The 27,004-nt window shown below is 38.1% G+C and overlaps 1 protein-coding gene across 5 annotated transcripts in view; it reads right to left on the reverse strand.

Annotated features, from left to right (window-relative positions):
• Nucleotides 1-770: 770 nt before the first annotated feature.
• Nucleotides 771-27,004, reverse strand: part of BCHE (butyrylcholinesterase) — a 50,347-nt gene continuing 24,113 nt past the window's right edge. For all 5 annotated transcript variants that reach the window (XM_042881324.1, XM_042881325.1, XM_042881327.1 and 2 more), the window contains 2 exons: nt 8,340-8,506; nt 771-3,093 (listed from right to left, as the gene is read on the reverse strand). In XM_042881324.1, the coding sequence (XP_042737258.1) occupies nt 2,966-3,093; nt 8,340-8,506 (295 nt within the window). In that variant the 3' untranslated portion in view covers nt 771-2,965. The remainder of the gene's footprint in view (nt 3,094-8,339; nt 8,507-27,004) is intronic.

The raw sequence follows: 27,004 nt of genomic DNA on the forward strand, positions 1-27,004 counted from the left end.
TTTAGGATTTGATGTTCCAGGGGGAGTTCTTATGCGATTCCACTCAGATAACACCTAACTTCACCAAAAGCTTATGTAACCCAAATTCCTTCAGACAAAACATTTTAAATGCAAAAGATAGCGTTTAATTAAAGAGATTTTTGCAGGGAAATTTTTTCAGTTCAGACCTCTTATGACTATCTGCAAAATAGGTGTGAAATGTCTGTGATTTAATCAGCATGCTGTTCGCTTATAAATCCAATGACAACTGATTTAATGCCAACATTTTCGTTGGCACTGCTATTCATTTTCTTATAATTTTTCAGCAACTCTGAGACTAAATTCAGAATCATTTCTTCAGATACCAGGAACAGGAAGAAAGGATCAACACATTCTTTTCTGGTTTCACATGAAAACCCTGATTTCCTGTCTCGTTTAAGCCAAGGATAAACATAAATTAACACTGCATCTTCAGTGAGATCAGGTTAAGATGTCTAATATATAATTTTCCAAAGCAATGACACAACATCTTCAATTTCCTCAAAATAAAAGTTCATTTGACATTTAGTTTAAAGCCATCCACAATGTTTGTCTGAGGCCTTTGTTCCCTTAGCCACTTTTGTACAAGTGCTTAAGGCTTTATTTGCCTAAGAGTGGGATATAAGCACAGGGCTAAATGATACATTGATTTCACATGAATGACAAGTGGAGATATTATTTCCCAGCATATGAAAAACATAAATCCAGTGATACATTCACGCAAAGAAAATCAGTAAAGCAACTCATAAAACGACTCTTCAAAGTGATTTATTTTACTGTTTTTCTTTCTTCCCTCCCTTTATTTAAGAACATGTCACAGACATGGTAGAAATACTCCAGAAAGAGCGTTAGTCTTCAAGGAGACCTTATCCAGACTAACTCACAGCACATACAGAAGACACCTTCACAGCAAAATATTTTATAGACTGCCCTTCCCAAAGGTTAAGCATTTTAATTAGCTTTCTTTTATCCCCAAAAGACGAGTGATTAGGCAGATAGTGAAACACAACCAAAAAGAGGATATCAAGACAGACAAATGCTGCTTCTAAATATACTTGCATGCTATTTCAAGGCTCTTTGTAGCATCCAGCATATTTATGAAGCACACTGTAAAAGTAAAATGGGGAGATCCAGCACCACCTCAGTGATGAAAGGAAGTTTACCCTTAATGGCATTTCAGTGGTGTAAAGGATATCCAGTAAATAGCCACAGTGATATAGCTCTCCATGCTATTATTAATGGCAATAACTACGCTAATGTATGTAGTGAGCTAATTACTTGTGGTACAAAGATGACGGGCTGTGTGAAGAAGGTTTTTTTTAATCCTAGATACAAGCAGGTTTTAATCAGCCTGCAAAAAATGACTAGTTTTTTGACTGTTCAGGATGAAGCCTTTTGAAATTCTGCATTAAAGATGGTTTTCTATAAAATAGCCTAGAAATAACTGAAAAGGTAAGCCATCTTCAGTTGCAGAGGATGGATATTCTGCACTTTTTTTCTGACCCATCTGGTCAGACTGACAGCCACAAAGAGACCACCCTCTGTTACTTATCTAGATCTCGTCAGTACATTAAATTTGAGAAGGAATTTTCCAAGAGCTCATAATCACTAGAACAGAAAATAGATGCACTGAAAGGCTATTACTTCTACAGAAAGCTTCAGAATAATTTATTTATGAGATGGGCTGTTGATTTTACATACTCTTTATGTTTATCAAATTTTTGACATTTATTCCTCCCAGATGGGCCACTAAAAGGCAGCTATTTAAGGTGCTATTGAGGCATAGAACTTCCAACCTCACCCAGAAGCAGAAAAGTAGGAGGAAGAGCAATCCAAGGGGTATTTTTAGGACCATCTAATAGATTCATCTTGAGTGGGTAGAAAGCAGTTGAGGAGATGCCTACGTGCATGACAAATGGAGCTCATTTGACCATGCCAAAGAACACATCCCCATGTCCTTCTGCAGTGAGGTCCTTCTCAGCCTTCCTTAGTAGACCTTCAGTGGCTGACATCTGATGAGCTTGAAAATACTTGGATCAGTGTTCTACAGGCTTAAAAATGTGTCCACTGTGTTGCAATACACGTGGGCCTCTCCTTCAACTGCAAGATAACTCAGCATACAAGATTTTCATAGCTAGAGCTCACCTTAATTGCAGGGACTTGTACAGGACAAAGACATCGGGCACCCAAACAACGAAAACAGAGTTTATGACTTAAAGAAACTAGAGCTTTCTTACTCCTTGGAAAAAAAAAAAAAATGAGGCTAGCAGAAGCACAGACCTCAGGTTTTCTGGCTGCTTTCACCATTGGACTTGCACAGAGTGATTTAGGTATTTAGTACATAGTAGGAGAGTATTCAGACTGTGGCTTTGTCCTACAGATTTCACCATAAAAAAAAGCAGTGATTCAGGTTTTAATGTCTGTCTTATAACTTTTTGGTCTAACAAGCAAATATTGTTTGGCGTGTCCAGCAAAGTTGTAATCTCTTTATATTTATGTCAATTAAATTATGTCTGAAGCAAAGCCTAAGTGCTGTGGCATCACAGTTAAAGATCAAAAACAATTGTGTTTTGCATAGCAATACTATAAAACACTGCCATTTCTGCTAAAAACATCCATTTTTTTTTTCTATAACAGATTACATTGCATCTTTGAAGTGAGAATTTAAGCAGCTAGTGATTATAATATGTACACCATTAATCTTCAGACTTTAATCTCTGTAGTCCTATTTAACACAATGAAGCAGTGAAGCTTCAAAGAGTATGGATGTTTTATATTGTTTATTGAGATATGAGGTAAAATATAAATGAAAGATCTGGGGAATCAAAATTATATCCATAATGCTTTTTAATCTGCTTAATGTATTCAATGCTAGCCATGTCAGATAACTACCACTATACTTGCCTTGACGATCAGTAATACGAACATACTGGATAGGGTAAATATATTAATTAGTGCCTGCACATCTTTCCTTCTTGCTGGTGTAATCATTAAATTGATTTTTCCAGTCTGACATGTAATTGTTCCAGCGATGGAATCCTGCTTTCCACTCTCGTTCTGCTTCATCAATATTTCCTGTAAAACATGAAATGGGTTACATTAATCTAAATTTGAATCTCTTTACATGCTAATTGAAAAATAATTCTGATTATCAATGTAATTTGCTCTAAATACATTTTAGGATGTTCTTTTGTATCTTCTTCTCAAACTTGGAATGACTGGAAATTCAGTGACAGATCAAGAACAACTGCAAAGATATCATTCAGGCACACTGCAGGGGAATAAAGATGTTTATGTATGGGATTGCTGCTTTGCATAATATTCTGTCCATCAAACATGTCATTTTAGAGCCATCTTTTTGTGAAACCCTTGAAATATTAGTTCAATATATTCTACAGTGAAGCCTACATACCCCAAAGAATACGATACGCAATCTGAGATAGATAACTTGTAAAGTTACAGTCAAATCACAGCTTTGTTGAAGGCCACAACAGTCCTGCCTTTAGTTTCAATGGATTACAATGGTGACCAGGATTTCACCCTGCTTCAAAATAAATCTGCATGTTTAATATACAAGTGACACAAGTTTGGAGAAGGATACCATAAAACGTGCATAATGTCAACGTAAAATCAATTTCTTTTTTCTCTTTCATTCTCGCCTATAAAGCATTTGCTGACTAATCCTGTATCCCAAGGTAATAATTATTGCCAAATTCATTATAGACATCAGAGCAGAAGGTGAAGATGAGAAGAGTAATAGAAATACATCATTTCACAAGGTTCCCAGAGTATCTTATGGACAGGGATCACTTCCTCCAGTCCCAAAAGATAATTAACCCTAGAGAGGGATGCGGTGACCTTGCAGGAACAACACATACAACCACAAAATGAAAGATAAAGTATACAGGGCTCATTGCATACTGTGGGTCAGCTGCAGAATTTCTGTTAAAGTTCAGAAACCATTGATGACCTATGAATGTCTTTACTCATTTTGCACCTAATTATCTCAGTGTCCCATATTGATGTAGCTTGCTTCCAAAAAATGCAGTAATTGTGTTCACTAGATAACAGCTCCATGAGTTCTTTATGCTCTTTTGACTTTATGTTCTTCTGCTGCAATAGAGCATAGGCCCTTTCCCTCTATAAAAACACTCTTTTCTCCCCATTTTTTATGATCTGCCAGCACTGCAAGTTTATCTGGTTATGTGAAAATGAAATACTTTTGTGTTTTACACATCAGTAGAGAAAATATTCTGGAAAGAGAGTTAACAGATTCAGAGATTTAGTTTGGAGAAGCATCCAGTAATTTGGTTGCTTATCTGCAGTTCAGCTCAATACATCCAAACCTTTTTGGTCTGGAAATCCAGATGGCAATTTAATGAGACTTTGAAATGAGATTTACATTACTTTGTTCCAGTGAGACCAGAAATAAAACCAAGATACTTTTTCTTGGGGAGATTCTGTGCTTCTTGTAATCAAAAGTGAAACTGTGTACAAACATAGGAAGAAATATTAAAAAGTTAACCAAATTGCTCTCAGTTCAAATAAGTCAATAAACTTGGTTACATCAGAGTTCAAAGAAAAGTTCAGATAATATATATTTTTTCCCCCCCCGCTGGCCATAGCTGTGATTAACCCTGAGAACATTTGTAAACGCTGATAATAATAACAGCATGTTTTGATTACTAAGCTGTGCTGATATGATTCAGAGAACTAGAGGGAGAAGACACACACACACACACATTGTTTGGCTTTCTTGACCCTAGGAACTCATCTCTGCACATTTCTAATTTCAGGAATTATCCAGGATTTCAGAGCCAGATTTTCCACTTGTGCCAGAAGGATTGGTCATTTGATGTGAACCATCACTGGCATTATTAGAAGAAAGAAAACTTAAACCTCATTTCTGATCTTATTCTAGTTTTCAGTATTGTTTATCCAGGCAAAGATTCCATTTACGAATTCAAAAAAACCTGTTCTTACTTTAATTATTCAGGTTTAGATGTGTTTGAAGTCTTAATGTGCAGAAAGCATTTGTGCCCAAAGACATTGGAAAGTGAAATAACTTTATAATACACACAGCTTCAATTAAAAGTCATTGGTTGAGAGTATAAATTATGAGACAGTTCAGCTGGAGAAAACAGACAATGAGAAATTCAGACTTGCCACCATTATGAATCTAAAAGACAAGAGGAAGAAAAGAAAACACTGAAGTAAGAACTTGGATTCCTGTTTGTTTGCTTTTTCAGCGATAAGATTCAACTTGAAGTCACAAGTCAATGCATCCCATTATCACCAACATCATCAATCTCTTTGAAACAACCACCTATGACTTGGATGAGCTGACAGCTAGAAAGCAGGGAAAAAAAAAAAAGATGAAAAAAGGATAAAAGATTAGAGAATTCGACTTGACTGATAATTACAGCTCAGAACACTGGTTGCTGCAATTCTCGGGTAGCGAGCTGATAATACAGTGAGGTTATTTTGCTATATGCCATCTTCTAGATAGCCCGACTCTACAGAGATACTAATTAGCCTAATGCAAAGCACAGAGAAGTTTACAAGGAGAAGGGGGGAAATTTCAGGAGGCGATGAATCATACCTTAATGCTCAGAAAGGTCCCAGTTTAACAGAGGAAAGAAAAAAAAAAAAAGGTTGTTTTGATTCTTCAGCAGTGTCAGCACAGGCAGCTGGCATTTCTTTCCACATAGGCATACAGCCCTCAATTCAATGGCATTATAGCAAAGTTATATTTATCTCCATAACATCATTTGTTGCTCTGCTACATGTGCCAGTAAAGTGCTAATCTCGAATTTATTTTTGTAGTATTAACATTAAGATTGAGACAAAGGCCAAGTAGCTGTTATGACACAGCATAATTAATAAGGGATGACAAGCTGGAATTCTTTTTTTTTCCTGTCCTCCTGAACAGCTCGTAAATGCTGGTACCTGCAAAACTTCTTGGTTCATCAGTATCGTAAACACTACAGCTTTATGCTGCTGTATCTCTCATGGTGATAGCTTCCACACGATATGCCAGAAAGGAGAATACCTATCTCAGTATCTCTGTATTCAATGCTTTTTAGTCACATGCTTTGAATATCAATGCTTTAAAAAAAAAAATAAAATTAATCAAACAGTGTATTTTGTTTTTATATATATTTTTCAGGACTTCAGGTTATTATTATCATCTTTCAAATGGAAGTTGCCCTATCTTGGGGGTGAATAATTTTAAGAACTGTTCTCCCTCTCACATCCAGTATGCAAAATGCTGGAGCTGGGGAGAATTAAGATTATAAAGGTCCACAGATGGCTGTCATAGGTACAGAGTGGAATTTTCTTTGTCACCTGCAAGTGAGGTTTGTTTTAGCTAATCCACTTTTTGCATGCATAAGGACTGCAGTACATAGCTCTATGGAAATAGGCAACTATTTCTGATGGTGACTTTTCTAAGTCATCACACCTTTAATAGTCTGAATACTTTAAGTATTGTTTTATGGAGTCCAGATGCTTTTGAGAGGTTCATAGCAAACACAGTGATTTTGGTCATTACTACTCAAGAGGTTGAACTTCCCTCTGTCTCTAGTTAATATCTTTTCAGAGCCTATGTATTTACTTTTTAATACAATATATTTCCAATGGCCACTTTGAAGTTTGACTTCCTTATAGATGATGTATGATGCAATAATATCAAGTGAAACAGAAATGTATGCACTATATATACTGGACACTAAAATAGTAATGAAACATAAATGGAAATCTTGGCTACCTGCAGCTTTCTATAATCTAGAGGAGAGATGTAAATAGATGGGGCTCAGGATGCGTTCAAGATCATTTGAGGAGGTAGAGTCTTACAGAGATGCTTTTATAATTAACATATGATTGCTCTAAAAGCTTCTTAAGAGTCACTTACTGTTTATTGTCCCTCCAGTGTGTTTCTTTTAGAAGCCATCATCAGAAAACGTTCTGGTGGTTGTCCCGGTGCTTCTGTCCTCGAATGAAACATTAAATGCTGAATGCTCCTGCTTTATCTTTGGGTGACTGTGAAGGGAGGGTACCCTGTGTGCAGTGGGCCCTTTGCAATAGAGCTACCTACGTAAGTGTATGTGAGTAGCAATTGTGTCAAGCTGGGATTGAGAACCCACATATCACATGTCTAAGTCTGGTGTATCTGCCTACCAACTTAAACTCACATCTTCAGATATAACCTTACATATCCCAATCGAGGGGGGAGACCTTAAGAAATCTTCCAAAAATCATAGAAAATACTCTAGAGATAGAAAAGTCAGAATTATCTATGTGAGTGTTACATTAGTGAGTTTTATTATTATTTTTTTTCTTCTTAATTTTCTCAACCCTAAACCACAAGGTTTATTTATACATATTTTTGAACACATCCGATCTTTTTGTGTGATCAAAATACCTAACCACAAAGATAGTGGGAACTAGAACTGCCTCAGTTCTAGTTGGTCTGCCACAGCAACCTGCTTGCTCAGACTCAGCAGTGCCATATGGAGAAGATGTCAAAGGTGTAGCACAACTTATGCAATGATCAGTATCTGGTTCCTTGATAAGCACATCCATGTCAAACTGACCATTCAGCAGTGCAAGGTCTGCAAAATAACTCAGTTTGATTGTCTTCGTGTCCTTCCTGATGCAACCCTACTTTGCCTGGAACTTATCTGAACTAAGCTTGAACTACAACTTGCAGCAATGACACAGCATTTCCTTATACCTTGTTTTCTACCACCTTATATCATAATAAAGTAACCCTGCTTGTCTGTTTCAGTAGAAGAAACGATGGAAGAAGCATCAGTTGATGAAGAAATACTTTATATATATGGAATGTACTGTCTCATGAGTTCTTTTGGGCATAAGTGGAGATAGGGAATGCAAAACACTATTTCAGCGAAGAGAATTGTTACAATACAAAGTGTTACATCATGGTTGCAAGTAGAAACTTAAATGTTTCTTTGTCAGAACTGTGCAACACTGTGTAGGGAACATAAATATAAAAGCAGTATTTCTGTTACAGTATTTCAGGGACTGATAGATGTAGATATGTGACAAAGCAGCACTACTTAACAACATTCTTGTCTCATTGCTAGGTTAGGATCCAGGTTCAGTGATTCTTTTCTTTTCCATAGAGTATGATGCCCATCACTGCAGCTCCGGAAATTTTATCTAACATCTGAACATCTTATGGAAATAGAGTTACAAAATGGAAACACGAAGGCTTAGATTGAATTATCACATTAATACCAAGCAAACAAGCCTTGCATGAAACAATTTAGATTAAAGTATCTAAAAAGCATTTTTACCTGTCATTTCCAGTACTTTGGGGAAAAAAATATTCCAGAAGCGACACTGCTGAGCACGTAGTTTTGTAAGTACCTCCGAAGCATCAGTATTTAACGTCAAATATTTTTGTTCAGTACTGGTAAAGACTGGCCATCTTGTTCCATTAGTCAGGGTCCCATTTGGATTTCTAAATGATAAAGAGAAATATTTCATTTTGAATGAGGATTCATTTCATCATATCACATAAGGTTTTCTGCTTGGTTGTTTTCACTCAACAGTTATTAACTATGTTAGTTTGGAATTACTGGAGTACACTTTTTTAAGCAACTGAAAAAACCTGATTGAAATTCATTTTTTAAAAAGTAAAACTATATGCAGGCCACTCTGAAAGTAATGCCTCCTATTTATTTATATGGAAACTGCAATGGATACAAAGAGCAAAATAAGACTATTTGATAGATGAAATTCTCAGCTACAAAACTCTGTTTTCCAACACAGACACCTGCTTTAGCAATGCACTTTTGCCAGTGATAAACAAGTGCCTGCAGCGTCTGCACATAAAAATCTGCACCAACTGGTCACAGTCTGCGACCACTATTAATGTCACCACTGCATACCATTCACCATCACCTCACTGTGCTCACATCCACTGGTTTGTCAGCAGACGTCAATAAATGTCAGTGGGTGTCATTTTTCCCTCCCACACTTTTGCTTTATATGCACTTCCATGTCTGATGCCATTTTGTCAGATTGCCCCTCTGCTGCCATTTGTCATAAGGGAACAAGATGTAACAGATCAGCCAGGCCAGGCTGGATGGGACTTTGAGCAACCTGGTCTAGAGAGAGGTGTCTCTGCCTATAGCAGGGTGTTGGAACCAGATCATCTTAAATGTCCCTTCCAATCCAAACCATTCTAAGATCCTATGACTGGTGGAAAGGTTCAGCCATTACTGTCATTCCACCAACAACTGACTGTCTGGGCCAATATAACAAAATAGAAGGCATTTCTTTCAGAGCAACCCTTGTATAGACACTTTATGATAAAAAAAATACTTGATTAACTGCTATGCATAAGATACATGTATTGAATATGGAGATTTTCATAGAAGCTGTATATTATTACCAGTGCCTTAAAAGAATAAGCTAGTTTGGAAGGTTTCATGACTCATGTTTTAGTTTTAATATTGTAGACCATTTCAGATAGACAAACTGACTGGATGAAATGGCTCAGAAAAAAAAATGCAAGTAAAGGTTCAAAATTGTCTAAATTTTGCATTGAAGCTATAGTGGGAGAGAAAAGAATTATTTCTCATTAACAAGGAAAAGTTCCTCCTTGGGCTATGCTAAGCTCCAGTAGAGGAGTGCCAAATATGAACAATTACAAATCTTCTGGAAATTGGGAAGAGCTACAGAGCATTTGGATCTTTACAACACAGACTCTGCACATTAAAGGATCACAGCTGCTAGTATTAAAATAGTTGTGATAAATATTTATAATACAATGGTATTCATAGGGCTCTAGTGACAAACATTAACATTCAAAAGGACAGACAGATCCAGCTTTCCCCTCTGAAAAGGGCAACACGTAGTATCTATTGGATGGATCTGTACGACTAGAGAAAAAATAAATTTGAGTGTGTTTAAAAAGAACAGAATGTGAAACATTGCATTAGAGAACAAATGAGAATGAATATGATATTTTAGAAAAAAAAAGTGGATAATCTGTAACTGTTTAAAATACAAATCTGCATTAGTTCTGAAGAGGTTAGAAGACAAATTAAGTATCTTATTTCTGTGCAAGCAAGAGGACTCATTTTCTTTGCTAGAAGACGACATCAAGGAATGGTTTCTAGGGCAGAACAATGGTAGCTGATGATCCTCAGCAGGACAAATTAAGGAGAACTAGAAGCTTCGTTAATTTGCTTTTCTCTACTTCACTTTTCACCAAGACTTCCCAGAAGGCAGCGGTCAGAGAGGAGTCCATCATGCATGGAGCCTGCTTGAGCACTGCTTGCCACTAATGGGCACAAGGCAGTTGGTACAGGCGGGAGCCATCGAAGCACAAGATTCAGCCACTGAAATAGTACTGACACATCTTAGTTCATGCAGAATGAGTCAAACGTTTGCCCCATTTCAGCATTCTGTTTTACTCTAGAGTTCATAGCACTGGGTATCATCCATTTACAGAAACTCTTACAGACTAAGAGTTTCAATGAACCATTTACTGGTTGGCTCACTTCCTTACTGATATTTCTTTACTAATTTTGCCCTGATTAACTTATGGCACCCTTTTAACCACGCATTTATTTGTGACTCAAGAGAACGACAACTTAAGCAGAGTTGACTTGCACTTCATTTCAAGATCAGAACACTAATGGTGCTGTCAGTATTCATTTAACAGCTTTTATCCTGTGAAATAAATCATGACACTCCACGTTATAACTTGCAGGTGTAGGGGGGATTAAACAATGGCTACAGATGTATTTTACTAAAAATTATTGAAAGAACTGTCAGAAGAGTGCAGCATTTTGAAATATGTGAGCGTGCTGATCATTACATACTCTCTAATTTCCAGAACGCTTACTGTTCAAAGACACGTCCAGTAATTCCCATCTTAGCTTCACTACTGAAAATTTCCAAAGTTAAAAAGCAGTTCCAAGCTAAAGCAAAACACAGAGATCACAAGAGTGCAACGCTTAACTGGTAAGAACAAGTTATGACTATGACCTCACTGTCCTATTGCAATTACATTTCATTCCTCCTTACTAATAACTTCATGACGAGAATTGCAGTGCACAGAAAAAGCTACAAAATCACATAGTGTCCAGACCAAACTCCAAGTTTAATAATATCCACATAAAAAAATTAAAAGTTTTGTGAGAATACCCTTACCAAACAAAGAGGAACCCAATACATTTGCAACCATAGAACAGATCAATATGATGGGAAAGGCATCATATTACAACATAGGTGCAATGACGGAAAAACTGCCACGATAGAAGAAGGATATAAAGGAAGGGAAAAAGTTTGCTCACCCATATCAGAAGATTCTAGGTTCAAAGGGGAAAGCTTCAAGAAGGGATCTTCAAAAAGAGATCCTTCCATACTGGCAGTCAGCCCTTCAGTGAGGTCTAAGAGAGCTGCAGCCAAGCTCCACCCCTTCCAGTCACACAGATGAATTGCCTTCACCTGTGCTCCCAGGGCTGACTGGGTCCATTCCCCAGCTGTTCAATCAGCAGTTCAGGCCATGACTCAACAGTTCCCATACAACACCATACAGGCCTACCTGTGTCCGTCTGTGGTTGGATGGGTGATCTTGGCTGACAGATTAGAACTTGAAGCTACTGAAACAATGCTCAGAATTTCTATGGAAACCTCCATCCTGTGGACTTTATCAGCTTCTCAGACCTCTTAACGTTTTGATGCTATTTCATCTTCTGATACCATTCATTCGTGTCTTCTTCGTTACATTTCACTCCTAGCTACCTCTGTGCTGTCAGTAGGATTTGAAAGGATGCCCATTAGGGCTTGGACTACATTTCTATCATGCATCAATTTCATTGAATTCTAAAAACATTCCTTATACTTAAGCTCTAGCCAGGAAATATCTTCCTTTTGTTCATAGAAAATGCAAGGTTCTTCACTGAATAATTTTAGCGTATTTTCTATATGCTTATTTTCTATATGCTTATTTTCTATACACTTTTTAATGTTGTGCAGGAGTCTTAGGGCAATTAAGAAGTGCAATTATCTGAATTGCTCCCAGAGAAGAAATGTAAGAGAAGAAGAAGAGAACCCAAACTTGTGCTTACACTATGGCATACACAGAACTTATTTCTATATTTCTTCTATTTTTTTTGCTTCTCATATGCCATGAGGTTTCAGGCTGGGCTCTTCAATATTGGTAGCAGCTCAGTGATGTTTTCTCATTTAGTTTGTAAAGATAAGTGTTTAAGGCAGCCAAACATTTTCTCAATAACTTGAAAAACAGTTTTTAGCAATTCATCTCTACTAAAGCTGCTCTCATGCACCACCTTTACATATATATGCTACCACTAAAGTTCATAAGCTGCACTGCAATCCTCAGATTTGTGGAATCTGGTTTGTGTGTTTGTGTGTGTGTGTGTGTGTGTGTTTTGTTTTATTTTTTAAATTTACTGCTCCACAGGTCATACTTTCCCTTTTTGAACGTTGCATAACCATAGTTGTCAATAGAATTTTATCTTCAGGGCTCATTCATGGGAAGCATTCCAGATTTGACAGGAGGAGTGAAGAGGGCTTAAGATGAGATAACTCACTGGAGGTGTCCAAGGTTGTGCTGGCTGGGCTCTGGGCAGTCAGACCACAGCAGCAGTTGGGACTAGGTGGGTTTTAAGATCCCTTCCAACCAACCAAAGCCATTCTGTGATATTATGATCATTTCTGTGTACTTAGTGTTCTTCTTCCAAAACTTCAGAAAAAAAAGAAGGCCAATTTGTTTCAGATGGAAAATGCAACAACCTGAACACAGTTCTTTTCATCATAATCAAAATGCCAATGTTACCATTCTCATTAATATGATCAATATAGCCTGGAAAACAACACTAGCTCACTGCATATTTATTAATATTTATAGCATTAATTTGATGGCTTATCAAACAAATTCACAAAAACTAATTAATCATCGATTTATTTTTTTCTTTACTTTTCTATTTCACTTTATTTTTGTGAGTGAACTTTTAATAGTTTTCACTCCGCTGTGGTGTCTCCATTTAACAGAGAGGTTCTTTTGCACTGTTACACTATACTTTGTCATCCACAAAGAAAAATCTGTGATAGTTCTCTTGGAAAACAGCTTAGACACAATTTACCTTTGTAAAGAGTATTGCAAACGCTGTACCGCATGCTGGTTCAGATTGTCCTATACCTTCATTCTATTCCTGTTTAGCTGCTCTGTTTATAACAGGATCTAGTCAGCACCTTGTGTGTTTCCCTAGAGAAAACTGCAACAAGTTCATCCATTATTTCATCCGTCTAACACAGATTAATTATACAAACCCAAACTTGCTAAGAGATTCACAGGTTGAAAGAACTTTGCCTACAGCGCCAGGCAGCCCCTTGCTCCAGCCAGACCTGCCTGGAAGGCCACAAACACACACTGCTTTCTGCTCAGCTGCAGCTGCTCACAGAGATACTGCTCCCCGAGAAGAAGCACATACTAATTTCCCCTGAGAAGCATGTTATTGCTCTTAATTGTCTCTTCAGTAGCTGCTGGCTTTCCTCTGACCCTCTCTGAAAGCAGCTCAGCAAGCTCACTGCCTGCAGCTCACCCTGAAGAGAATATCCCATTCCTCTCTGATCTGCAGAGCAGTAGAAAGGTGGCCCCTCTGTACACAGCTTACCTCTGCAGCTCTCATCAGAGCAGCACCAGTCAACAAAACAATGCACAGCAAGGCAATTTGTTTCTCGCTGCCTTCTGCAGGCTATCACCACACTGGCATGTGTCTCGTTAGCTGAATGAGGCGCCTGCTGAGATTAATGAAAGGTTATGATAATGCTGCTGCACCCTCTTCTTCCCCTGTGCAGTAAGAATTGAAATTAAACGGGGACTTGCTCCTGCTAGGTGCAACTTTATTGACTTTACCAGGATTGTATCTGTTGATGCTCACTCTCAATTTTGCCCCCTTTTCTTTTAAACAGTTGGTTTAAAGGGAGAAGAGAATGAATGTGAATCATTTTTATTAGCTTTCATGGTTCCTTGCAGCTATCAGGCAGTGCTGGCAATCAGCTGTTTTTCATGGGATGCCATTTTACTCTGTGTTACCATGGGCACAGGATAACAGGGAGGGGGGAAGTGCCTCCCAGCTACCTGGGAATGCAACAGCAGCAGTAATGCTGTCTCTTGCATGTTTTCTGCAGCTGCATAACAAAGTCTTTAAGAATTATGGAAATAGTAATTTCAGCATCAAATAAGAACTACACTGTCATTGCAGGAGTTGCTGAAGCCTGCACAGATGTACCCCAGGTACATCCCAGCAGCACAGCCAGGGCAGCAGCATAGGTTCCACCCTTATGGTTCCTCTTACAGCAGCTCAGTGCAGATGTGAAACCTAACAATACCTGCTAAAATGTGAAACCTAATGAATGCAATTAATACTGTAGTTTGAGTTTGCACTTGTAGAAATGCAGAACAAAAATTTTTTTTCTGTGTTATAAACTTTGGTTGTGTTTTCTTCTAATGTGTTTTCAGGAAGGTGAAAGAGACTAAGAGCACAGAGTAGGCAAAATGAATAAGAGGATGAGAAAACATCACCTGGGCTATAGGATCAACTGTTGGTATCCATAAGAGGTGGGAGGCAGAGTCATGCTGGCAGAAAAAGAGATGCCAAACTCAGAAGTGATACCACAGACTAAATTCTAATGATGCCGTGAGTAAACATAGCCACTTACTTTAATAAAGCTGTATGTAGACAAACAAAAAATTACAGGATGATAAGAGCTAATGAATAATAGTGTCATCTGACAGGTCCCCACCAAAGCTCTGGCCAACCCATTGCTTCTCAGAGGGACAGGATATGGCAGTGCTTTACCCTTTCTGCAGCACTAAGCCTGACTCCCTCCTGCCCATGCCTCAATCAGTAAGCAATCCCACTGAGGGTATCACACATTTTGAGGAAAGGCCATGAGATCTGTAGCCTAAAAATAGATCTCAGTTTTCTAACTGATTTAGTAATTGCTCTGTTGTGTAGGACATCTCCATTAATCATGACGGTACTAAATAAAACACCCAAACAAATATCTTTAAGTACTTCACTTAGCATTTGAGCCAAATGGATGAATCTTTTTTTTTTTTTCTTTTTTTTTTTTTCCAGCCTGGAAGAGAGCACGTTGTTGTTTTCTCTTCTCCATCTGGGCAAGGAGCAGTGGTTTGCTGGTGAAGGAGCACCCCACATTCCAGGCTGCCTTTGCAACCAAAGAGCCAGAAGTATTTCTAGCATTAGTCAGGCAAACATCTCCAGATATCTCATGTAATTTCCAAAGGCCATGATGCATAATATTTATACCTGTATTCATCTTCTTGTCACAAAGCAACCCCTGCTAGGCTAACCACAGCTCTGGGTGGTGCTGCAGTTCCTGCAGGGATGGTGTGGGCTTGTGTATGGCTTTGCTCCCAAGATACGACTGGGAGTTTAACAGACATTTCCCAAACAAATCCTACCAAAAAGATTTGTTGAATCTTCTCCAGCTCCCAGACAATTTGTGCTGGTGTCTTCCTACCTTGCTGTTAGTTTCAGATGACTCACTCTCAACTAGACACTGGAGAAAGCCATGGTGAGAAAGACTCAAAATCCTCTATCTGAGGGCAGACCTCATGTTCTTGTAACAGAGACAACAAACTTTTTCTGGAGCTTATCCTTAGAGAAGTCAGTAAGGGAAAAGTTCAACAAGCATCTCTACCACCTATAAGAAAAACTGTTAACTTTCAGAACATTTTCCCAAGTCAGCTTATCATTTACTGTATGCTGAAAGGATCTGAAGGACTGCCTGTGCAAAATCTCTATAGTATGCCAAATATTTCACACTAAAACATACACTTTGAGGCTTTCTGTGGTTAGAAACTGCAAAAGCAAAGACAAGATGACAGAGACATTTTCCTGTGTATTACCTAAGGTTTGTGGATTGGCTCATTTAGAATAACAAAGACAAGGGGAAGTGCCACTCCTAAATAAGCAAGTTGGAAAGCTGACATTCACAAAAACACAGATTAGCTTTGATGTCACTTGGTACTCTTGGTACATAATACCACATAACAAGTTACCTTGCTGTTTTTTATTTAATTGAGACAGCTTTCCAGGGTATTCCTTGATAAGAGCTAATCACTAGCCATCCTATCTATCCTGATGGATTCTCTGTGCACATGTCCTGACATGCTTAATATTTTATTTTTAAATATCCTCTTAAGACTAGTGGAAAAGACAACAACTATCCAATCTATCAACTGAAAAGTCTGAGTGTCATTTATAATAACCAAGCTCTAAAAACTTCCATAGTGAAAGGTGACAACTCAGACAGGGATACTGTCAGCCTGCAGTTTGCTGAGTGATTTGAAAGCATTCACAATTATCTGTTTTATATACTAAGCTTCTCTGAAGCCTCATGGAACTGGCATTCTCAAGACATCTGGCCTGTGCTCCTCTGGCACTAAGAACAATATTAGAGTTTAGAAAATAAATACTGAGCATGTTTAAAAGCACTGATTTTTATTTATTTATTTATTTATTTTAAATAAGAATGTGATTCTTGCCAGAAAATTGTTTGCTATTTCCTTAATGGGACACCAAAGTCATTGGTTGTGATCCTGTGATCAGTGAGCCTTACTTGGATTTCCATTGTACTGAATGAGAGGGCTTTTGCGATTAAGTACTACAAGTATGAGAGAGATTGCAGAGTTGAATCCTCCAAATTACTTTTCTTAAACACTTGTTGATGGAAAGTTCATTATTTTTTGTTGTTCTCGCTCACAGATTACAAACATGAGTTCATTACCTAATGACCATAAAGTGCCTCTGAGTCCCTGCTAAAGGAAACTGCTTTGCAAGTTATATTGAAGATAAACGTTATTTCTTGTGTTGATCCTTGAAGAAACGTGTAGGATCCAGCTGGCATACTTTTTAACTGACAGAAACTGGAGAAGGACTTTGCAACTAGGCTTTCTTACATCTTCTCAGGCTAAATAAAGCTCAGGATATTCCTTCCAGATTCCAGCTTGGTGACAGCCGTGGTGTGTTTAAGTGTCTTAGACTATAATTTAACATGGTATGTGTTATTACAAACAATATCAGCTTCAGGAAATGAAGTAACAAGCTGTTGCTTCTTTTTTGGTCTGTTTTCTGCTGAAAACTGACTCATGATGAGTTTATCAAGCTGAAACGATTCTTGCTTGTGCATGTCTTGGTACTTATTCATTAATTCCGGCTACATATAAAAGATTAACAAGGAAGGTCTTAAGGTATTGACTATTAATGCGGTATTTGAGAAATTTAGATGCAGGATGTTCTGTCTTAGCAACTTGGGCATGCTTGTAATGCATTTAAGAGCTCAGTGCCTCAGATCTCTGGCTCCAGGGTTGGAGTCTGCTCTGGTATCAGGACTAATAATGAGTCAGGTCAGCCAAGCCAAAGTTAATTAGCCCTTCAGACCCCAGCAGTGTATTTTGAACCTCCTGTGTCCATGCTGGATGGAACCTTTGTACTTAGGTTTCCTGCACTGAGAAAATATTCCAGCAAAGCTCAGTGCTATATCCACAAGTACTTTATTCTTTTTGTTTAACATACCTTGCATCTGATTTGTTATTTTGGTTCATGTTTGAAGCGCAGTCCAACACTTTCTGAAGCGATTCAGTAAGTTAGAGGCTAATCCAAATCCAAACAAATGGGGCAGGTTATTTGACTTCAGAAAGCTTTGGATCAGGTCCCAGCTGGAGAAATACCTGCAGCTATTTACAGAAAAAGCTTCTCTCCTTCTGGACAGAATTCACTTGGATGCTTTCACACCTTCTCCAGGACTCGAGGCTCTAGTGTGAACATTCACAGTTCATATTTAAGTCATTTTTCAACAGACAAAAGAGAGTCATACTATGGCTTAAGACTTTTTCATTCCAAAGGACTTAAACTTTTTTTTTTGTCGATTGTTCCTGCAAAGTATTCTGTAAGACCCTTATGACCTTACATATGATACCAATTTTAGCTTTCAAGGACTACTGTTCAAAGATACTATTTTTTGATACTCAGCAGAAAATCAAAAGGAATGATAGCTTTTAGTCTTGTAGAAGCTGAAGACGAGGGCTATTTGGAAAAGAAACAAGGTGCTGAATCCTATTTTGACTTTGATGGAGGAAGTCATTTCCACATAATGTAAGTAAAAGAAAAAGTAGACAGGAACTGACATAGCATTTTCCCTTCCAGTCATCCACTGAAACTCGCTTATCTCCTTTACAATCACACTTTTTCTCATGGTCTGGGAAAATCTGAACTTACGTAGTATTCTAAGCAGAATTGCTCCCTGGAAATGTCTGAAGAGAGTGTGTAAAAGAAGAGAAAAATGTTTTATTTCCATGGAACTATTAATGCAGTGTTTTAAATTCCCGGTTGGTTTAGTAAAAATTATCAACACTGTTGGTTGTGAGAAAGAGTAAATATTGTACTCATATGTATATGATTGCTGTTTCAAATTCTCACTTTCTCTGCCATTAATAGAGTTCATTCACGGACACTTGAAAATTGTTAGATAAATTGATGCAATGCTTTCCTTACCTCTAAAGACCAAATTTTCAAGACTGGCTGAGTAATGGATGCTATACTACGGTGTAATATTTGAGATTTGCTTTCAACTGTAATTGCCCTAATCATGATTTCTTTTCAAGATGGGTACTCCACATAGCTCTGAACCAAATAAAATCATCTGGATGCACTATGTCATGATGGAGTTGATAACAGTAGCATTTTTCTTGATGTTTTCCTCTACTACCACTGTTTTATTTCTGTTGGTACGAAGATCAAAAGTTACAAACTTCAGTTGCCATAATTGTAATTATCCACTTATCACTGTTATAAACTCTCTGTGGGTCTGACATCTGTAAGTAGAAATCATACATTTCTTTTACATTAAACACATTAAAATGATGTCCCAGCGTTACAACGTCCTCTGAGTCTGATTTAAACTCAATCCTGGAACCAAGAAAGAGATCTCTAAACAGAAACTTTTAAACTTAGAATCATGAAAATCGTGATCTCAAGAAGAAAGAGTATGTGAAGAAGGGAAGATATCTGAGCCAGTTTGAAGTCCTTCTGTGTCAAAATTAAGAGGGCGTTTGTGGAAATTTATAGCACACACACTACTTCACATCTAGGAAAAAACAATCATTTAAACCTCTAAGCATTTCCAGTTACATAGAAAATTCACTTGGAGGCTACTGTTTGAGAACACCATGATGAATAAATGATGAGAGACAGATACTCTAAACTTCATTAGTTAAAATAAAAATCACAGTATTTGAGCAGCAGCTCCAACAGAATATAAAACCTCTCCGATGTAAGTTTGAAGCAACACTCCACAGAGTTCGGGCTCTGTGAAATTAGGAAGTTGTCTTATTTTCCCTGGAGGAAAGGTAGATAACACAGGTCAAGGCCAGGGATGTCTGGGAAAGAAGATGATAGCAGCAGCTTTTAATTTTATATCTGCAGTAGAGTATAATTTTTTAACATCACTAACTGTAAGCATGTAATGTCTGATTTCTACTTATGCGGCTCCTAGATTTGTGAGGACAGAATCTCACAAATCCTGTGACTAAATTGCTAACTACATTTACTCACAACCGACTTCTCTTGCAGTTGATTGAAAAGAAAAAAAAAGAAAAAAAAAAAAAGAAAAAAAAAAAATTAAACATCTTATTGAGCTACCTTTGAAAATACAGTCAGGTAACCTCTGTTGCTCCTCATTTCCTCTTTTCTCCCCTCTGCCACTTCCCTGAAACAAGCCAATCTCCAGTCTTGGGTAGTAAATTAAAATTTGTACCACACGGTTTCCATGCCTTGTGTGAAACTCAGTAGGACTTCAGTTTAATGTTCCAAAATCAACTGGAAAAATGGGGTTTGCAGACCTTTGAAACTCCAATTTCTGTCTTTTGATGATGAAACAAGGACTACGCTGCAGAAACGCCACATAGAAGAAGAGTATCCCTAAAAAGAGAATTAGCTACATGCGAACACTAATTAGAACTTCAAAGTGACTTTTGCTACCATGTCTTTACACGTCTGTATTTATGATTCAGGTAAAGTAATCCCTAACTCTAGATTATCTCTGAAGTGTGTTGTTCTTATATGCGAACACTCTTTACACATAATTCATTCCAGGTTAATGCATGCATTTCACTGTTCACAGATACTTTCACCTCAAAAATACCTCATGGCAAGTATCTGAGATATTTTTTCTTTTATCTTTCCATCTGTTTTTTGTTCTTCCTCTCTTCTTTATATCTTTTCTTGTTCACCTAGCCTCTTGTATGTGTTAGCATCTTCCTCTCTTGTCTTCCCATCTTTTATGCTTACACGTGCTACATCAAATGCTGAATGATTTCCATCCAGGCTTCTTATTCTCACCCCCAAGTTTAGGATAGAAAGCATACCATGATTATATTTTAACTCTTGGAACAGTTGTATCTCTTTGCCTCTCTCTCTCTTTCCCAAAACATACCTTGGTAGGCTTCCTGCATGGCTTGGGTACAATGGGGAGGCATGTCTGGGACGGGTTTCTCTACATATCATAGAATCATAGAATCACCAAGGTTGGAAAAGACCTAAAAGATCATCCAGTCCAACCATTCACCTATTACCAATAGCTCCCACTAAACCATGTCCCTCAACACAACATCCAGTCTTTCCTTGAACACCCCCAGGGTCGGTGACTCCACAACCTCCCTGGGCAGTCCATTCCAGTGCCTGACCACCCTTTCTGAAAAGTAATACTTCCTAATGTCCAGATATCTCTTAGTCAAGAGTAAATAAGAATTGCATCCAAGACATTTCCCTCTCTTCTTGCACATAATCAGCCAAAGGCAGCATAGCTCTATAAAATCCACCTCAAAGACATCCTCTGTGTTATTTCTTCTCTTCTGCCTGTGTGTGTGTGTTTGCATGTCTGCCTACATCTCCAGATGCAGGGAGCTCACCTTCTTCACTTCCAGCACTGTGGATTATCACTGGTGGATTTGATCCTGCAGACTTTGACAGTATTTCAAAGGTATTTGCAGTCTTTTCAAGCTGTGATTGTCACTGCGGTAACTGAGCATGTGCCAAAACTGATTTATTGTCCCCACAATTTAACGTGGAATCAGAGAGCTAAGTTAAAAATCATTTTAGGAGGAAAGAACAGAGTATCAGATGCACAAAAGCGTTCAGATGCTAAATTGACAAAGAAGTCAGCTTAGCAAAACCGACTAATACAGCTTTCTGTGCAAAGCAGAAAAGGTTATAGCAGAATTCTTTTCTTTTCTTTTTTTCTTTCTAATTGAAATCTGCTGATTTAATCACAAAGCTTTTTAGTTCTTCCGTCATCAGGAAGAGATTCTTTACCCACTGTCCCTTTCCTGGCAATTGCATTAGAGCTCACTCTTCTGTAAAGCATTGCCAGTGCTATACTCAAGGCAAAGCTTTGCATTATAGTTTTAGGTTCTAGTTTTACATCTCATTCAATTACTTCTACAATATTTGGACATTTCTTTAATAGATGTTCTCATCTCATGTTTGGAAATAATGATTTGACTCATCTTTTGCAGAGAACAAAATCTGTATGGATAGAATCGCATTTGCTGCACATATGAAAATCAACAAGGCATTTTCTTGTAATTTTGCAGTATTTGCAATATTAAGCCAATCTAAACAATTTGTATCCCAGGCCTCTTTTCAGAAGATGACTGAATCAAATATTCCTGTTTTCAGATTTGAAATTCAATGACAGCTTGTCAGCTTGCAAGCCAGAAACAGAGACGACTGCCAAGAGTCTCTAGTTACTGATTTTTTTTCATGATGCACTATTTTCAAATGTATTGCTTCACTCATTTCCATTACAGCTTCTGAATACAAGAATACATATGGACCATGGAAAGATGACGAGCCACTTTTAAGTGCTCCAGAAATGAAAAGTGGAGAAATAGGCATAGTGGACAATAGGTTTCCTAAAATTAGACCATTTTTACACATGTCCATATTGCCCACAGTATTTTTTTCACGTCTCACACATGATTCCCATGAAACAGAATGTGAGAATGCATGTGCTCTTTTGGGGCAAAATTAAAGCTTTGCTTTTCACCAACACAGGGAATGGAATACTTTCTATCACCGAATATCTCAGTGCTATGTAAACTTTCTTAGTTACCAAAATAACTTAAAGTGGCTGGAAGGTTTATTTTATCTTTCTTTCTTTTCCCAGTATACTCTTCCCTTTCCATACGTAGGTGATATAGGTCCCCAGTTCAGTCTCTTGTCCGGACTCTATATGAGGCTGTTGTTTTGGTTCTCACTGCTCTGAAACTACTATCTATAAACATGCTGTGATAAGTTAGTAACAAAAGCACTGAAATTTATTATATGTCTACCAGTGGAACATCAGGGAAAGGCAATAATAACTGGGCAAAGTGCTTCAGAGCTTTAGTGGGACAATCAAAGCCTCACAAATTCTCTTAAAACATAGGAGGAAATATTTCAAAGGCTTCACTTTATAGAAAAAGCTGCAAAGATTTGTTTCAGCAGTTGTAAAACTGGCAGCGGGACAAGTTTTGCCAGTTTCCTTTTATCCAAAACATTTTTCGCAAAGCCTTAAAAAATACTATCTCTGTACACTCCACTACAGTCTTGAGTTCTCATCTCATCTGATTTGTCTATCTCCTTGTCAGCTTACGTCACCTCTATCTAAAAAATACAGTTAGCAAATGGAATGAATAAAATAATGCAAAAAGCATAACCTAGCAACCACTGATTTGGGATGCCATATATTTTTTCATGATAAATAAAACTTCTTTTCAATGGAGTTAGCAGAGCATTCTGTTGGTCATGATTGATAGTACCTGTTAGTGTCACTTGCTTGCTTTCAAAAGCTTTCTCTACAACATCAAAAGTGCAGCAGAGAAAAGAATTTTAGAACCATCTCAAAATAAAAATTTAAATTTATTTGTATCACTGTGAAATTCAGTTAAAATCAAGTATGCTGGGAAGCATTCAGAAGGCCAGCTATGATAAACTAACCAACTGTTACAATGAACTTCACCTATATACAAACATGATTATACTGAGCTTGAATCTCCCCTTTCTATATAGCATCAATATCACACTTAGGTTTTCATTTGAATACAATTTGGCCATGTTCCTTTGCCTATCCAAATTTGATGATGTTTGGATTTCTACCTAATGTCATTAAGGCTACTACGTGATGTTCATCTGCCAATAGTCTCAAACACAAGAATCAGATGAGAAGATCCTAGGTGAAGGAAAACGGAATGTTCTTAAACCCAAATTTAAATCATGGCAATCAATTTTGGAATCCGTTCTTTCTCATAATATAAATATTATATTAGACTTGATGTTTTTTTAGAAAGCACCAGTAATAACCCTCTTCTCTCCGTGTTTGAGATTTCCAAGGGAGCAATGACAGTGTTGTTCTCTCAGGGCTCAAACATATGCCAAGAGCTCAAACAAGTGCTGTTCTCTCAAGGCTCAAACAAGAAAAAATGTTGGATGATATCATGGTAACAACAGTAAGGGAAGGCTGGGATAATCAGCTGAACTTGCTTGATACTGAAAATACAGCCAGTGAAAATTGCACTCATTTTGAAACAGCAAGTGCATCTATGCCTTAAAGCTTTTGATATACAACCCCAAGAATTAATTGGCAGTTCAGTAATCTTTGCCTTTCTCTGCATTTTAAGGGACATCAGCATCCACCCCACACCTAGTGGCACTCTGATCAGCTCTCACAGAACAGAATATTGTTCACTGGAGCCATGCTCTTCTAAACACCGCGAATCAGAGCACGGTATTTTTCTCTGCACATAGCTCACACTTGCAGAATCTAACAGCTAACCTTTTCCACTGATTACTTAGATCTGCTCTTGGAATAAATCAAGCATATTCCTGAGAAGGAATGCTGGGAATGTACAGCTGGAGGAGAAGATACCCACAGAGCAGTTTGCCTCGCCACAACTCTGTGGTAGGTGCGTACCTATGCGTACCTGCCAGCATCAAGGGTAGCACTAACTAGAAATAATTCTATCAGCTGAGCCTAAATGACACTACCAGGAATCCCATGGGCTTTTCAGTCTGTCCTTTCTTCCTTACTTCATAGAAATAGAATCTGCTTCAGGACAGAGATCAGATCTTTTCATACGACCATTTTTAATCCAGTTGCGCAAGTGAGAATGAAAAACAGATATCATTTGGGTCAAACTGGGGGCTTTTAGACCCCTCATGAGAAACACAGAGCCAGAAGCAACCCACAGCAAGCTGCTGAGCTAGAGGTGAGCTGAGCTGTGCCCTCCCAGCCAGAAAGCACCAGGATAAAACTGACTTTTATGAGCTCAGATTAACTTTGTCTTATCTCCTTTCTTCTACAGGCTGCTCTTCCCTCTCTTACATGTCTGAACTTCTGCATATTAGCATATTAGGTCAACCCCCCTCATTACGACTTGTGCTATGTGATATTTCTGATTTTCATCTTTTTTGCTCAACTTCTCCTCATCTACTGGAGCCACGAATAGTAACTTTTTCCCCAGATGTTTGTCCTTTGATCATGCCAGAGTTGACTATAAACATTATGCCAAACTGGGCTTCCCCAGTTCTATATAAATGTTTACTGTGTGTTCAGAGGTGCAGGGAAAACAACAATCAGCTCTTACTGTTGGAGTCAGTAACAGTTTTTATTCCCTCACTTCTTTTACGTTAGGAATATTAAACTTAATACATCTGCAGTCTCGATGATGAGAACAGTAGCACATAAGAGGTTAAGTGACCAGATCATTTCCTGGTACATAAATTCCATGAGTGTACTGTTGACCCTAATACTGATGGTTTTTTATACTTGCATTGGAAGCAGAGGGAGGGATTATTTGCTATTTGCTGTGGAAACCATTTGAAATTTGATCTGTAGGCTAATCTAATTACAGTGCTAATGATAATCAGACGAGATGTCTGGACTGATGGCTAAAGCCTGCTGTGAACTTAAACCTCAGCGAACTTAATTTTAGCAGCTACAGCAACAAGGATTATATACTCTATTTTGCACAGTAGGTAATTGAATTTTATATACATATGAACATATATCATAGAATCACAGAATCATTTGAGTTGGAAGGGACCCTTAAAGGTCATCCAATCCAATTCTGTTGCAGTGAACAATCAGGTACTCAGAGCCCCCCAGCCTGATCTTGACAGAGATGTAAACATTCTTCTGCAATATCTTGCATAGAACTAAATTTCTCTTCTGCTAATAAATGATTCTGCTAAATGGAAAAATCTATGGCCTCTGGATGGTTGATATCAGATCCCGGTTGCAGCACGTAATAAGGAGTCTTTGCCCTTCAATGAGAGCCTAAGTGACACCAGCATCAAAGCAGTGCTGTCATAGCATGTCTCCACGATGAGGGAGCTGTTACCAAGTTTTGCCTGACCTCATCATGCAGACTTCATCTTGGGAATCTATCACATGCATTCTGGTATTGATAAATCAAGCACACAACTCATTTCCAAAACGTGTGTCCCTGCTGGATGCATTTCTCTGCATTAGCCTTTCACTCAGAATTCACAGGGAGTGGTGCCTTCAGGCTCCGAAAGGAGAGGGAAGCAGGAAGAGCTCTAAGATTAAATTTTTCATTTAATTTTGGTAGAATGAAATCAATGTCAAAATATTATACTTTTGATGAGTATATTTAACTGTACGGTCATTAATCTGAGTTAAAAAGCTCATCACTTACAGTAAATACATACATGTATTTCAAGATCCAATACATAAATGAGATAGAACTTTTAATATAATTAATACTTCTACATTAAAAAAATGTATCTTATGGAAAACAATCAAATAAACCACCATGTCGTAGGTGAATCTGTTTAAAAAAGGTTTGTATGTAAAAAATTTCCCCTCAGAGTGTAACCTAAAGGGGCTACAAGGCGCTGCAGCAGCTGGGCTGCCCTCAGGCTGCTGCCAGACAGGAAACGCAGTGGTTTTGGAGCTGAATCAGAGCCAGCACAGAAAGGAGGACTGTGAGGTTGGGGCAGATGAATTAACCATCATGCATAGGCACACAGCAGCTCCTAGCATAACAGCATGGTCAATGCAAATAACACTTTCCTTGGATGAGTAAACAGGGGAATATCAGGTTGAAATAGGAGACAGATGACACCTGTAATTAGGACTCATTGGGGATGACAGTGTTTAATTCTAACACGGAAAGTTCCAACAAGGTGTTGATGAATCACAGTTCCGGAGGAGAGGCACAGTTATTATTCAAGACTTGGAAAAAATGTATAACAGTGAGAAACTCGAGAGTATAACCTGTTTTGTTCAACAAGAAAAAGGATTAAGGGTTATTTGAATAGAGCCTAGAATTCTCTCTGCTTGGAACACAAACTGTAATACAAATCTCAGAAACTGCCAAACAAAATTTAGCATCTGGAAAATGAAGAACTGGAATAGGCGCATTCCGATCAGACACAGAAGTTCTCTTTATAGCTGTAACTGTATTAAGTTAGAAGAACCTGCCAATGTTTGTGCTGAATTTTCCATCGCTGGAAATGCCTAAATCCTACCTGTGTTTTGTTTTACGTACAAGGTTGCACAGACTGAATGAGCACTACAGTCTCTTCTGATATCAAATAAGAAAAAATAATTAGATACTATCCCAAAATTCATTCTCTCTTTCCAAATCTGCACACCCTTCATGAATAAAAAGAAAGGTCCACCATGACATACAGAATCACAGAATGGCCCGGGTTGGAAAAGGCCTCAAGGATCACGAACCTCCAACCGCCCTGCCACATGCAGGGCCTCCACAGTTAATGCTAGACCAGGCTGCCCAGGGCTCCATCCAACCTGGCCGTGAACACCTCCAGGGATGGGGCACCCATAACTCTCTGGGCAGCCTGTTCCAGCATCTCACTAT

Source organism: Lagopus leucura, unplaced genomic scaffold (genome assembly GCF_019238085.1).
Source record: "Lagopus leucura isolate 7727_CA_CO unplaced genomic scaffold, USGS_WTPT01 Super-Scaffold_100029, whole genome shotgun sequence".
In the NCBI taxonomy this organism is placed as follows: domain Eukaryota; kingdom Metazoa; phylum Chordata; class Aves; order Galliformes; family Phasianidae; genus Lagopus; species Lagopus leucura.